The sequence below is a fragment of the Rattus norvegicus genome, chromosome 16, assembly GCF_036323735.1.
Source record: "Rattus norvegicus strain BN/NHsdMcwi chromosome 16, GRCr8, whole genome shotgun sequence".
NCBI lineage: Eukaryota > Metazoa > Chordata > Mammalia > Rodentia > Muridae > Rattus > Rattus norvegicus.
The window spans coordinates 71,493,572-71,509,229 of NC_086034.1; the positions used below are offsets into that span (position 1 = coordinate 71,493,572).

The window sequence follows — 15,658 nt, forward strand, 5'->3', positions numbered from 1 at the left end:
ACCTTAAAGCACGGGCCACTCGTGATCCAGGAAGGACCTGGAATCAAATCCACTGCAAGGACCAGCTACTAAGATTCTTAGGCCCAGGAGCTGGAGAGATGGCTCAGCAGTTAAGAGCACCGACTGCTCTTCCAGAGGTCCTGAGTTCAATTCCCAGCAACCACATGGTGGCTCACAACCATCTGTAATGGGATCTGATTCCCTCTTCTGGTGTGTCTGAAGACAGCTACAGTGTACTTATAATATAATAAATGAATAAATCTTAAAAAAAAAAAGATTCTTAGGCCTGTTCCCATTCATTCAGAGAGCAGGTACAGCCTCCAAGCAGTGGGTAATCACAAATGTTTGTTGACACTTCTCCGTTAGGCCTCATAACTTGGGAACACACAGTGTACCTTAAAGTTTGTGTTTCTGGTTCTTGGCACCCATCTACGGTGGCCCAGCTAGCTCTTCAAATGCAAACAGTGGTTTTGGTCACGGCAGAGCAGGAATGCCAAACCGGTGCGGTTTGGGTCACAGCAGAGCAAGCATGCCAAACGGAAGGGTTTAAGGGAGAGCACCTCTGCAAACCATTTGGATTCCAGCACACGGGGATGTCAAGACAAACAAAACAGGCTCAACTTTTCTTCCTGGAGAACAAGGGCTGGGTTGCAGAGCCTTGTTACCACACAGCAACCAGCAAAAATTACTGCTGTAGAGACTGGGCCTTCCTCTGAAGGATACGTCTCCGTGAGGAAAGATGCTAACTTCTTCACTGTTTGATGGCTCCCGGTCTACCAGGGGGATGCATGCTGACCCTGAGAAAATGGGAACTGCCCTAAGATTACATACCTTGGTGACCAAGACCTCTAGTGAGATGACAGGGCAATGAGAGACACTTTCATTGAGAGGCTGACAGATAGGAAATGCTGACCTAATCTCTCATTTGACCTAGACGAAATCTCCTTGTGGTGGCAGCCCTCAACAGCCTCCTAAGCCCACACTCGGAGGAGCCTATGCTGTCCCTGTGCAGTCAACACAGCAAAGCGCTGTGTCCTTTCTTATATGACCACGTGGATTCCAGCTTCCTTTGGAAGGGGCTGTAAATCGGCTGTAGAGAAGGCAAGCGAAAGATCCGGCCTCTGAGGTCTGCGGCTCCCCGACGGCAAGTTAATGAAACACCATGACCCGGAACCTACAAAGAGCACGTCCTACTGATCAGCCACTGTCTCTGGATCCCGGGGACCCGACCCTCACCAGGTCCTGTCCTGAGACACCTGCCACACCAGTCTCAGTCTAGCAGTCAAGACTCAGAAAAATGGCTCTTTCTTTACCAACTGGTAAAGTCACGTTCATACACAGAAGTACCTGCTGTGCCCATAAAGGAGCCCGTGACATCCCACCCTTCCTCATCCCGGCTCCCCAAGACCATCTGATGTTTGTAACACTGGGTGTCTGCCTCCTCTCATTCCCAGCTACACCACGTCCTCCAAGCTCCACCCCCCCAACCCCCCACCCCCAACTCATCTGACATGGACCACTGATAACCAGTCCTATACAATCTACCTCATGCTACCTTTTTTAATGGGTACATGATACACCCCAGTAAAATCCTTACTCCTCTGCACCCACCATGGCAGCACACAGAGAGATGACGACAAAGACCGCATGCGCGCACGTGGACCAAAGGCTCTACACTGGCGCAGGCTCAGGGAAAAGGTGACCACCTCGCTGGACAAAGGTAATACTTGCAACTAAAAAAAGTAACAGAGCAGCAGACCTCAGCCGTAAAAATGACAGTAAGGCGTGCTCTGCTGACCCAGAGGGCTGGTATAACAATTGCATAAGACAATGTAAAGGAAAAATACACCATAACACTGAACACAGAGTAAACGGTGTCATCATATCAACTTGGAAACAGTTCAGACAGGGCCCGGCTGTGGGCCTAGGGTAAATGTGGCTTTTATTTCCTCTCAGGGAAAGAAGTAAAGGGTGGCTTTCCCAGGTACCCCAACCTAAGGTAAGGTGGGTGTGCTCCAGAGGTTGGGGCTAGAATTGCCAGATCATTCCGACAGACTCCTCTGTGTCCACTCGCTGGCGCTTGATGCAGGGAGGGTGTAGGTGAGAGTCATTACCCTGGAGTAGCAGCTCAGTATCAACAGAGGCACAAGGAGGTATGTGCTGGTATTCACAAAATGGAAGGCAGAGCAGGTGCCCTGAGTGAGGAGCAGGACTGGGTGGCCGATCCACACCCAGTGTCTGCCGGGTACAAGGCCTGACTGCTGTGGCTCTCCTCCCAAGGGCCCCAGGGGCCCAGAAGCATCACTGCGTCCTATGGCTGGTCCCTTAAATGTCCATCTCAAACTGTGACTCTTCACCTGCAGAGAGAGGAGACAGACAGCCAATAAACAAGTAGCAAACGGAAGCACTCCAGGCTTAGAGGCCAGAGAGAAGACGTCGTCTTTGTTAGTCTCATAGGTCAGGTGGAAGCGAGAGCTGCTGCCAAAGAGAAACAAGAGAAGTTGACTAGGCTAGGAGAGGAGCTTCCTCATAAGCGCGGCGGTGACAGTGCTGAATTTTCTATAAATCCGATTTTTAGTACGTGGCCTAAGGGGTGGAGCTTTGTGTCCTGTGTCCAGTTAAGGAAATTTAAAAGTACACCTACATCACCACCACTACCACCACCTAACTCTATAGAGGGCAACCAAGCCATTGTTCAGGGTTGAGAGGTAATATACCATCAGAAACTAGGAGTGGCAGGTGCAAGAGTAAATGGCAGTCTTCAGTTAACGGTGACAATTTCAGGTGTCGCCTAACTTCATCCTCTGTCATCTTTGGCTTGGGGTGAGAAGGTAAAGGTGAGAGGTTCTGTGCAATGACTGGGGAAATCACTCCACCCTTGAACATGTGGCAGGGACCCACACGTGTAGCCTGGTAACCACTTGTCATGCTGCTCTCCGCAGGCAGTCAAATCCACCTTCCTACTGCTATCTACTTCCCTCCACCCCCACCCCGCCCCAGTCCATCTCAGTCTAAATGTTGTCTGTCTTGGGCTGCTGGGCTGCCAGGGTAAATAGGAATCCTATCCTACAGAGCCATGGGGTGTCAGCAACTCCCTGTCTGAGCCTGCTGCTCTGCCTTTAGGGTAGGGAGTCAGAAGTGGTCCCGTGACTGCAGGGATGTGGACAAGCTTGCGAAACACGGTCCCACACCAGAGAGTTCACACTGACTGCCAGGGTGGCCGCTTTGATTGTTTTCGGGAGGAGGGGGGCACCAGGAAGGACCTAGATATAAATGTCAGCGCTTCTGTGACAATAGGAGGCATTGTCTGCCTGTCCTCATCAATAATCCACTTAATGACCAGTAACCCTGCCAGGAGGTACCTGGATTTACTTTTTATCTTGTAGACGTGTAATTTCCTAGAGGGGAAGTACGCCGTGTCTTTGATAAGCTGTCTCCTTGCATCAAGAGTATCACTGCTGTGTTCCACTAATATAGAGAGGCGGGATGATGAAAGGCGCTGGGTAAAGCCTACGTCACTTAAATCAGCTCCTTAATGACCTGACGCATAAGATCCTTGAGGGCTTTGGAGCTTTGTAGGGGGCAAGCTGGCACCAATAAGAGTTCCAGTTCCCATTCATCCCCCACCCTCTGGTCTCATCACAGCTGCCCCTCAAAGGGTGGATGGTCACCATCACCCTCACCCCGAAACGTGGAATTCCTAAGAACAGACAATCCCCCTCCCAGTTCAGGGCCTGGACAGGACTCACCACCTGCCCGCTTATCTTCCGGGCTGCTGTGCAGATGGCTCTGGCTGGCCTGCATGGGAGGCTCATCGCTGGTAGGGCTAGTGACCCCTGGAATGGTTGGCAGGTCCTTTGGGGGTGTTTTGGCCACAGGCGAGTTCCGACACTCCATCAGGAATTTCCGGTCATAGATGATTCTGGTTCCTGGTGAGAAAGGTGTGATAAGGGAGTTGGTAAGGACTCCTGGAACCCCTTTGCCTGTTGCTTTTCCCGCTTCCTGTGAAGAAGCAGTCACAGCAGAGGCGGCAGTTTCCTTCATACAATCTGGACCAAAAGGGGAGTCAGGCTGACCAAGGGTCCTGCCAACCTGACCACATCTCTGCTCCACTGCCTACCCTCCAACACCATTTGGGGAGCCTCTCCCCAGTAGAGTGCTTGCTGGCCACCAAGATGCATCTTTGTTTTCTCAGAGAACACCCTATGCTATATAGTCTCTCGACCTCCCACCCCTCAATCCTCCCTGTCAGTTACACATGACAAGCACAGCACACAGAAAAGGTGGTCACCCCTGTCAAGGCACCATTCCATCCCACAGGACTCCAGCAGGTCGATCATTTACAACAGAAAGACAATGGGTCCCTCCCTGCAGAGACTTTTCCCTGCCAGGTCTTTGCAGAAAGAGGAAACGCTCTATCCAATCCAGAAAGGACTTAGGCTGAGCCTTTCTCCAAACCTCAGTACATCGACCTGCCTGCATCACTCTTGAAGGGCAGGCAGGGACGCCAGTCCCATTCTACCCGACCTCCTATCACAAGTTAGTCTCATTCCCCGGGGTAGGGGTCAGTCTCAGTGCGCTGTTCTCTAGCGGTAAACCACACTCAGGATCCTCCGCCCAGGCAGCCGCCTGAACACCACCATATAAAGGAACGTTTCCCAAGGTGAGGGAGCACGATCACTGTGGGAGACCCGTGAGGTGTCGGTGAGTGGATGAACTTATCCACAGTCTCCCGGGGCCTCTAACACAGCAGCACTGGTGGTCTATTTTTAACCCTTCGACTTCCTGATCACTTTCTTCCCAGCACATCTCCAGCAGACAATGGTATCCAGCTGGAATTTAAAAACTGTCTTTGCCTTACTATTTATAGTTAGTTTACCCTCGGCCGATGACAAGTCTGCTTCCTCGTACGCAATGGCGGTAGCCAGCTTCCTTCTGGGACTACACACCATTAGTTACATATTATATAATGTTATATACCAGGCGTAAAGAAAATAAATTAAGGGCTGGCTAGGTGGCTCAGCTGGCAAAGGCACCTACCTGTCACCAAACCTGGTGTCCTGAGCCCAAAACCAGAAACCTGCACGCAGAAGAGAATCAATTCTCACAAGATGTCTTCTGACCTCCATATGCATGGTGTGGTGGTACGCAGGCACCCACGCCTATACCCATTCTTATTCATATTCTCTTCCTCTCTCTCTTCCTCTCTCTCTTCCTCTCTTCCTCTCTCTCTCTCTCTCTCTCACACACACACACACACACACACACACACACACACCTCCTTTCGTTCCCCCTCTCCCTCCGTCTCAATAAATACATAAATAAATTGTTTTAAAAACAAATCAATGAGTCTTGACCTGGGATTGGGACAGAATCTCTGACAGCTTCTGAAATGCCCTTACACACACCCTACCATCTTCTCCAGTTTGTTTAAATGAATGGCTTTCCTGGCATTGATGACAGGTTTTATACTACCTGGAGAACGGTCTACGAAAATTTCTGGGTTTAAATGAGTAAGTGCACAGTAAACCGAGTTAAAAGAACGGATAGCTAGTGAGAGATGGGTAGACAGACAAGACAGACAGACAGTATTGAATCAGTCAAACATCCAGGAGAAGTCTAAGTTCCCAGTAGAGTCGCAAGCCAAAGCAGATGGTCCGTCCCCTCAAGGCAAGGCTTTAACAGGTGAGCCTAACAGACAGCGGACAGAGGAGACGCCATCAAACTGTGTGTTCCCAACACCCAGCAGAAGCTGAGTAGGGAAGCTGAGGTAGGCAGCTGGAGCCTCCAATTGAGCCTTCTCTCCACAGATGAGCTTCCAAACCATGAGACGGTGCTACCCACATTGAGCAAGGGTCTATCCTCAGTTAATCCATCCTGCAAATGTCCTCAGGCACCCCCACAGCTGCACCTCCTCAGGGTCCTACATATTATTTGGAGACAGGGTCTTTCTATACAGCCCTGGTTGTCACAGAGCTTGCTATGTAGAGCAAGTTTCCCAAGCTTCTTACTGCAGACCCTTTTATAGCGTGGTGCAAACAACAGTGACCCTGGTTGTCAGTGGGTCCCCCTCTAGTTGTTCTCAAGGGCATTTTTCACCCTCCGGCTGGGATGCCCGCTCTCTTCCCTCTGATCTCACGGGGACCAGACACTGAGATAAACACACTTGGGTCTCAAATGGAGGTGGTAACCCTGCATGTACAGCCGGCTTATCAGTCATCCCAAAGCAGCACAGAACAATTTACCAATATAATGCACAGCTCAGATTATTATAAAAGCAAAACACCGACCAACTGAAAAACCGAACACGCTGTGTCCTACAGCGTGAGACATTCAGCCAGGATATCATTCTTCATAAACGAGATCATCTCGGTATGCAAAATTGTCTTTAACAGACGGTCAAATTATATGTACGCCCCCCAAAATTGTCTTTAAACAAATTTATGATTTTATCAATGAAAGTTTGATAATGTATACCTATTTCATATACTACATACCTTGGATTATATAAAAACTCATGCTAGATAGAAGAGGTCAAGCAAAGAAGGTTTAAGAGATCCTGATTGCCAGGTGTGGTGCCACTCCCAGCACTCAGGAGGCTGAGGCAGGAAGATCTCTGAGTTCGAGGCCAGCCTGGTCTACATGGCAATTTCTAGGATAGACAGGGCTAAATAGAGAGACCCTATTTCCAAAAACTATGCAGGACCCTGTGGAGGTGCAGCTGTGGGAGTGCCTGAGGACATTTGCAGGGAGGATTAGCTGAGGATAGAAGCCAGCAAGGCACCAAGATCTCCCTTCTCTCTGTTTCCTGCCCACCCTAAAGTAAAGACCCGCCTCTACCACAAACTCCTGCAGCCATCATGTTCTGCCCAAGGGCAAGGAGTCAACTGACTGTGGACTGAACTGAGAAGTCAGGAGCCAAAATAAATATCCGGCTTTAAGTTTTCCTGTCAGGGATCTGGTCACAGTGAAGAGAAAAGTAAGAAGGTGCAAAATAAGTAAGTATATATAAATAATGTTGAGGTAGGCAGAGCACACACACAGCGAGCCACAGGTCAGTTGTAGAGCTGGAATCCAGAGCCTACTGGGTGCTGGGGTGAAAGTTCAAAGTTCGCCTTTGAACTTCCTGTGGACTAACATTCTTTCTTGCTGAGTCTTGACATACAACTGTCCCATTTGCTAGCAAGCTCTACTCTGTGGACAAGATACCACTTTCTCTACCTGTGCTTCAATGGTCTCTCCAAGACCTCAAAATGGGCCAGGCGGTCATCACGGCAACTTCATCAAACGGTGTGCATTAGAACAGTGGCCTTCCCATGAGACCCCTGCACAAACGCTAACAATTATTCTGTCCAGTAAAGGTTTAAGTTGACAAGCTGCCAACAGTTGATCTGTCCCACCCACAGCAGGGCCCAGTTCCAAGGCCAAAGTGGGGATGCTTCAGAAGGAAGGTAAGCAACCCAGAGAGAGACTTGGGGGTAGTGTGAGGGCAAGAACGGGCATCCTCCATCTCTCTCAGACACACAGAATATGGGAACCATCATGAACTTAGGTATGTCTGGTAGCCTTCGGGACTTTTAATTCCTGAAATGCGTGAAGTATAGATTAAGTGTTTACTCCCAAGGCATAGTTCAACACTGATGCCACTTTTCCTGGGCGCACGAGTGGGGACACATTCCCAGGGATCTGATTTTCTCACCTGTCAACCAGGGGTGTTATCCTGGGCTTGCTGAGTTTATTTAAAGCACTAGCCATCACCATCTATTTTTAGGATCCCTTAATGCGCAAACCGCATGGAACTTGGAGGCACAAGCCCTGGACTCAAAACGAGAAATCACCTACCTAAACAACCTCAATTTCCGGGTCCCAGTTCTTTCTGGGCCACACGAAGAAGATAAGAAAAACACTCACACCCCAAAGGAGTTATCATCAAGACTGAATAAGACATATCAATATCCTGAGAGCTACAGTTACCATCCCATGAGAACATCTGCCTTACAAGCACAAGGCCTTGGGGGAAATCAAAAAATAAATAAAAATAAGACAGCCATGCACGGTGGTATATCCTCTCCAATACAAGCACTCAGGAGACAGAGGCAATTGGATCTCTGGAAGTTCGAGGCCAGTCTACAGAATTCCAAGACAGCCAGGACAATGTAAAGACCATGTCATAAGTAGGCAGACATACATAGAGATGATGGATGGATGGATGGATGGATGGATGGATGGATGGATGGATGGATGGCCAGTCTCAAGCAAGCAGAGTAAACTTATGAGAAAGAAAACTTTTATGAAGGAACAGGAACTGAGGTGAGGCACAGTGCTGCACACCTACACTACCAGCACTTGAGAGGCGGAGGCAGGAGGATCAACAAGGTAACGTCGTTCTTCCCTACACAGTGAGTTTTTATGGCCAGCTTGGGCTAAAAAAAAAAAAAAAAAGGTAAAATAAATCGAACCAAATAATATTATCTCGGGGACGGGGGGCCTTATGAAGCTACCAGATACCAAATGTGGCCAATCCATGAGGAGCAACAAGTCACCTTTCCTCCTCAGAGGCTCTGACAAGAACAAGGCTTTTAACAGAGACTTTTAGAACAAAATGGCTGAAATTATTCTAAGGCTGGTCAAGCACCTTCCCCTTTGCTGACCTTTCCCCACATGACTCAAAACGCACCAGTGCAGAGTGTGGGTGCCACAAGCCCTTACCAAGAAGGGTGCCCTGCTCTCCAGGCGTCTCCCGAAACACAGCAAGTGCTGCTTCACTGGGAGTGGGTGGGAGCTGTTATGAACTGTACTGTGTTCCTCCAAACTCATGTGTTGAAGCCTAAACCCCAGCGCCTCAGAATATGGCATTTGGAGAGGTCTTTATAGGGAAGGCAATGTGAACCCTTTAGAGTGGATCCTGATCTGGTGTCACCAAGTATCCTCAGAAGAGGAAATGAATGTATGCCCAGACCCACAGACAGAAGACTGACAGGAGAGAAGGCAGCCATCTGCAAGCTGGGAGGAGAGGCCTCAGAAGGAACCAACCTCACCCTGGTCTTAGACCTCCAGTTACCAACCGTAAGAAAAGTTTCGCAGTTTAAGCTATCTCAGTGGTAGTATTTTCATATAGCAGCAGTAGCGAGATGTGATCGACTGGCTGGGATTTCCCTTTTCTGGTGCTTGGGATTAAACCCAGGTCCCATACACGCTTGTTCTTCCACTGAGCTACAACTCCAGTCCAAACACACGTTCTCTTCAAGACGACTGCTCTAATCATTTCTCTGAGTGTTTTGTGACAGGGTCTCGTGTAGCCTGGACCACCCTCGGACACAATATGCAGCTGAGGTTATCTCAGTTACTTCTCTATTGCTATAATAAGACGCCACCACTAAGACAACTTACAAAATAAAGCATTTAATATGGGGCTTAGAGTCCATGACCATCATGGCAGGAAGCATGGTAGCAGGCAGGCAGCCAGGCAGGCATGGTGCTGGATGGAGCTAAGAGCTAAGAGCTTCCAGTGACACACCTTCCAACAAGGCCACACCTCCTAATCCTTCCCAAATAGTTCCACCCGCTAGGGAACAGCATTCAGATATATACATCTCTAAGAGCCATTCTCATTCAGAACACCCACACTGGCCCTGAACATCTGGTCCTCCTGTCTTTCCTCTCCAGAGTACTGGTCTCAAACGTGCCGTTGCAGCCAGCTGAGAAACCTGCTTTGTAACCTTCACACTGTATGCTGCCAACCAACGCTCTAAACGGACTGCACCTCCTCTACTCAAGCAATTGCTAGTGCCCAGAAAACCCAGGCCTTTCCAGGTAAAATGAGAGTGGTGGGTTGGACATAAGCCCTGCACTGCAATGGCCCTGAAGCCTGGCATTCAGAAGGGGCAGGAAAAAAGCAAACGAAACAAAAAAATACAACAAAAAAACAGCAAAAACAAGTAGTTCATACGCTTGAGAAGTATCAGTAGAACGATGAGGATTTTAAGGTCATCCTCAAATGTGAGGCCATCCTGACTGGACTACAGAAGATCCTGTCTCAAAAAAAAAAAAAAAAAAAAAAAAAGACAGCCATCCCATCTTCCTCCCACCCCCACTTGAAGCTGGAGTGACCCCAAGAACAAAATGCTTTTAAAGTGATGTGGCAAGGAGCCCATGCCTCTGCCCTGGGTTATCTGGTGCTTGTTCATAAGTTCAAGCTCCTTTGAGCCCCAAGGAGGCACTCCCAGTCTCCCACCAGAGGCCAGCAAGCAATGGACTCACACGTGGATAAGGCCACTTTGGACCTTGCAGCCCAGGGCAATCCAGCTGCAGCTTTAGTCAACTCTGCCAAAACCAGCAAAGGACAGACATGAGCAATAAACCGTTGTTTACGTTACCGAGTTTGGGGTTGGTTTGTTAAAAGATTAGTGACAACCTAGTATAGCCATCTCGACCCCGGAGTTCCCAGCGGAGACCCAGGCATCAGGAAAGAACCTAGACATCCTCAGGGAATGATTCATTCTGGGGTCCATTTAGCCCCCCACATCTTCATCTTTCCCCTAAAGATCAGCCCAGGGCATCACACATGCTAGGAGGGGCACTGTGCCACGAAGCCACACCCGGCACAACTCGTCACCTTCTGAACACCGGACCTGGCATTAGGTCCCGGGGACACGACGACTGCTTTGGAAGAACATCCTGTCTAACCCGAGAAACTAGCATGTCAACAGACTCATGGCCATGATTCACCACGGAGAAAGACGGCTGACGTAAGAATCAGGCCAGAAAGTAACGGATGCTTTTGTTTGTTTGCCTGAGTATATGGGGATTCATATGCACAAATGAATGCTAAGGGGGGAAAAAAGGTCACTTTAAGCAATCTTCATTTTCAATATTGCTATTCCCATCTAACTCATTTTCCTGAGCATCAAATGAAGGCTCAATTTGGGAAAAAAAATGATTTGAGCCATTCTATCTGCCTCTCTCCGCCTAAGTCGGTAATGACTTTCACTGTTATGGTTGGGGAGAATCAAACTCACCTTGAACTAATGAATACCTGTTGCTTTGGGAGGATTTTGAAAAGAAAAAGGCGACCTCTGAAGGTCACTAAAACCTAGAGGCTCGCCTCCTTAGACCACCATGTAGCACGGAGACAAGCTCTGTTGGATTATCAGACATCTTCTGCGGCCCTGGGGTCTATGTACAAAAACACAAAGCAAAATCACTGTGAGTGGGGCTGGAGAGATGGCTCAGATGTTAAGAGCACTGGCTGCGGGGTTGGGGATTTAGCTCAGTAGTAGAGCGCTTGCCTAGGAAGCGCAAGACCCTGGGTTCGGTCCCCAGGTCCCCAGCTCCGAAAAAAAGAACCAAAAAAAAAAAAAAAAAAAAAAAGCACTGGCTGCTCACCCAGAGGTCCTGAGTTCAATTCCCAGCATCCACATGGTGGCTCACAACTGTCTGTAATGGGATCCAATGCTCTCTTCGAGTGTGTCTGAAGACAGCTTCAGTGTACACATACACATAAAATAAATAAATCTTTTTTTTTTTGTTCCTGTGGAAGCAAGAAGAGGCAACCCCTCCAGCTAGAATCATAGTGGGCAGAGGTCCAGGGGCATCCTGTAGGTGCTAAAGGACAGACCTTCCCGAGAGCAGCACGCACTTTTTGACCCGAGCCATCTCTTCCGGCCCATGCTTGTACCAAATCTCAGCTGTATCTTCACCTGAATCCCAACCCTCCATGTCAGACTACCTTCCTAGTCAGGATGCAGGGCATGCCTTAAAAACCAAGAGGCCTCAAAGGGAGTTTAGAGTGCTCTACCCAACTCCTTCCAATTCAGTACTTATGTTCCAGAACCTAATGTATATTGTTTTGAACACTTTAAAAGGAAGCTTGGGTGTGTGAGAGAGAGATGGGGACCATTCTATCTCCTTGCTGGTTCGATATCCAAGCTCTCTCATTTGGCCCATAATAATATCCTCAGCCGTAACTTCTCCCCTCTATGTGACTAAGACCTCAGGGAGAGAAGGACATCAAGGACATCAAGTCACCAGCAGCAGCACCCAGCCCGCTCCCCTCTTCACAGCACTGCCAGAGCTAAACACTTGGCAGCCACCTCAAGGTTGGCTTCCTAGACAGAGACTTTTTTTCTCTGATAGGGTCTGGCTATGAAGGTCTGGCTGACCTGGAACTTACTATGCACACTGTAAACCAGGCTAGCTTCAACCTCACAAAGATCTTCCTGTCTTTGCCCCACGACATTCACCTTCACCACTAAACAAAGCAACGTCATTAACACCTCCCACCCTACCTGCTTGTCTGATGAACCTCACCCAGGTACTATTAGGTACGGCCACCCAAACAACTTCTGTAGGTTTCGGGGTCAAACATCCATCCTGGGCGCTCACTAGAAGATCCTGTTTATGACGTTGCTGGCAATCTTAGAGACTCCGAGCTTCAAATAGTCTTGTCTTCAAACACTCCCTCCAGAAATGTCTTAGGTTACCGAAGGGTTAATGACCACCGACCAGAGTCTCAGGAATGGGTCCCAGGAATGGATATTCAGGCCACCTGCTGTGTCCTTGCCACCAGAGGCAGCTGCTTCAAAGCCATCCTCAGCTGCAGTGGCTTCCTGCAGTATTTCTTCATGAGGTGCTTACAGCCCCTACAGGTCAAGCCACACGCCAAGGTGTGTAGAAAGCCTAAGTTCAAGAAACGTCAGCCTGACTTTATGCCTGGATGGAATCTACTTTGCCAGACTCATAAAGATCTGAAAGAGGGGGGAATCATATATATGTATATACACATGCATACACACACGCACACATACATACATACAAACATACACACATATACACACATGCACACACATACATACATATATACATACATTCATGGGTTTTGTTGCTGCTGGTCCCTTTCACCTGGAATTCCTGAGTTCTCAAAATGGAATGTGGCCGCTCAAACATATAATGGTTAGACAAATGACTCAGCCCAGCTTCAAGCTCACGGGCTTTATACACCTATAGATCCCGGAGGACATAGTAAATGTGTCCCAGTCGGCCCCTGATATATGTACGAAAATTCAAAAGCTAGATGGATTTTCAGGGAAGAATAGGGGAGAGCAAACAGAAATAGTCCAAAAGGTATTCAACAGCCAAGACAATAAAGAAAACCCGAATGGCTAGATGTGGCGGTGCACACGGTAACTCCCAGCACTCAGGGGGCTAAGGCCGCTGGATCTCTGTGTAGCCCTGGCTGTCCTGTAACAGGTCTCTGTAGACCTCTGCCCTCCGATTCTGTATTTAATCGGGGCCCTAAGTGATGAGAAACACTCCGGAGCAAATGGGTCAAGCTTCTGCAGGTTGGCAGAGGTGACCTGGAATGAATGGCCTTTGGGACAAGATCCCACTCCTAAACTAAAGAATAGGCTTGCTGACTTCGGCAGAAACAAGCAAGACTTTCCTCAGTTGTGGACCGTGCAACACAAACACACACACAATAACAACCACAAACAAACAAACAGAACTGACAAGGGCCAGCTGCTTTGGGGACCTGATAGCTTTCTCTCAGTTAAGAAGCAAATGCTTCTTCCTCTTCAAAGACAATAGGAACTGCCCGGTTGGCCAATGAGAACACTTCCCAGACCGCAGTGAGAAGTGGCTCAGAGTTCATTACAAACAGTACTGGCTGTTGCTACTCAGCTAACCTGTCCATCCAGAAAGAGAGAAAAAAGTTTCCCATCTCCGTGCCTTATTTAAAACAAAACAAAACAACCCCACCCAGATTCACACCTCACCTAAAAGGACTATACTGTCTGTGGAACTTTGTGCCCCACACAAAGTTCTGTGAAAAGACAAAAGGTGCAACAGCTTGGACTAAAAAGAGGCCAGGAGGAATGTAGGAGGCCAGAAGCCTGCAGAGAACTTTTCCTTGGCCATTTCTAATGAGAGGGAGAACGCTCTCTCCCCCTACCTGCTTGCTACTTCTTGCTGTGTCTAGGGAACGGCAATGCGTACAGACACGTGCTCAAGCAGCGAGGCCTTGGGACTGTGTTCTGAAGATCACAGCACTCACTGGACACTGATCTCCAAGATCCCTTCATCAGTAGCTTGGTTCTGGGATCTGGCTGTGCTCCCTGGTGTAGGGACAGCTGCCCGAGAAAATAGGCATGTGGCCTGGCTGCGCCGGCAGTGGCCCAAGGTTCACCACCGCGCCAGGGTTTCTCTTGTTTTTGAGTTGTAAGAGGAGTAGTTGGGGGAGGAGACCGGGGGAGGGGAGAAGCGCAAAAGTGGGTGGGAGCAGCGCGAGGATTGGGAGGGAAGTAGGGAGCCACGAGGATTTCATCACGCAAACGGGCGGGTAGGTTTCATCAGCGCCTATACTGGGGCTGGGAATGCCTGGTTCCCGGAGGCCAGCCCCCACCCGCGCCAACTCAGCTTCCTCTTCCTCATCCTCCGCCACTTGGGCGAATTCAGCGCTGCGCCCTGCCCCCAGGCCGGAGGAACGTGTTGTTCTGCACTACACCAGATGCGGCCCCTGCAGGGACCTCTCTCTCTCTCTCTCTCCTAACAGGCTCGATGCCACAGGTGGCCAAGACGTTCTTCTGAGGCAGGGAGCACCTCCAGCACCCAGCCTCCATTAATGAGCGAGTGTCCAACGCAAAAATGTGGGTTGCTCCCCGAAAAGGTTAAAAAGTGTGCAGGCGTCATTTATGCCAAGAGAGATCAACTAAACTTAATCTCCAGGCCACCCACTTTCCCTGATCTTGTCCTACCCTAGAACTACCCTGACACCCACAGAGGCAGCCCTTAAGCACATGGTGGTCCTGGCAGAGTGCCTATCTGTATGCTCAGGGCACTCTGCGGTGTCTCCCAGGAAAATTCTAAGGTAGGCAGTTTGCAGCCTGGTCTCCTGACCACGCTCCACCACACCCAGAAGGCGGGCAACCGAGACGGCGACCCTTCTGCTTTCCCGACGCCCCTTGTCCTTTCTGTCCAGCTACCGAACCCCCGTATGGCGCCCTCCCCGTCGCAAGTGAGACTCCGGATCCCGGCGTAGCCTCCAGCCCCCGAGGTTGCCCGGGACCCCGGCCCGCGCCTACCTCCCGGGGTGGTGCTGAAGAGCGTGCCGCCGGGGGTGGTGCTGTAGTCCCCGGGCGGGAGCTGCACGCCGTCGCCGAGGGCTACGCGGCGAGTGGGGATAGCCCGGCTGGGAGTCTGGCTGCAACTGCTGCCCGCCGACATGTCTCCTGCACGCCGCCCACGACCCTCCAGCAACCCCGCGGCACCTCGGCCCAGCCCTTCTCGTGCCCGTCCCGCCCCTTCCGCCTGGGCTCCACGCCCCCAGAGACTTGCGGTCCGCCCGGCCCCACCCAGCTCCAGCCCGCTGCCTGCAAGTGGTTCCCAGCTGCTGACCTAGGCAGGAACCCCAAAGCTGGCCCCTTGTGTTCCCCGGTTCCTCCCCAAGACTCTGGGAAGAACTATGTAGAGGCGACGGTGGCGGAGTTCTCCGATTTAGTGGCAGCGTCTCAGCGTACCAGACCGCCTGTTTTCTATATTAGGATGTGACCTCTCGATCCCGGGCCGTTCCAAAGAGAAGAAAGGGTGGGCTGATCCTTCGCCCTTCTTAACGTTTCTTCAGCTTTCCCCGGTACAGTAGGAGTCAGAGCAGTAGCTGCAC

The 15,658-nt window shown here is 50.0% G+C and overlaps 1 protein-coding gene across 1 annotated transcript; it reads right to left on the reverse strand.

Moving 5' to 3' along the window:
• Nucleotides 1-1,885: 1,885 nt before the first annotated feature.
• On the reverse strand, nt 1,886-15,274 carry Eif4ebp1 (eukaryotic translation initiation factor 4E binding protein 1). Its single transcript, NM_053857.2, has 3 exons — nt 15,081-15,274; nt 3,750-3,929; nt 1,886-2,357 (listed from the first exon to the last, which is right to left on the reverse strand). The coding sequence occupies exons 1-3, from the start codon at nt 15,220-15,222 to the stop codon at nt 2,326-2,328; spliced, it is 354 nt and encodes a 117-aa protein (NP_446309.1). The 5' UTR covers nt 15,223-15,274; the 3' UTR covers nt 1,886-2,325.
• Nucleotides 15,275-15,658: the final 384 nt, after the last annotated feature.

Coding starts and splice junctions, on each gene's coding strand:
- Eif4ebp1 (NM_053857.2), bottom strand. CDS start 15,222: ATGTCGGCGGGCAGCAGTTGCAGCCAGACTCCCAGCCGGGCTATCCCC. Junction 3,930..15,080: donor CTTCAGCACCACCCCGGGAG/GTAGGCGCGGGC, acceptor CTTTCTCACCAG/GAACCAGAATCATCTATGAC. Junction 2,358..3,749: donor GGAAGATAAGCGGGCAGGTG/GTGAGTCCTGTC, acceptor CTCTCTCTGCAG/GTGAAGAGTCACAGTTTGAG.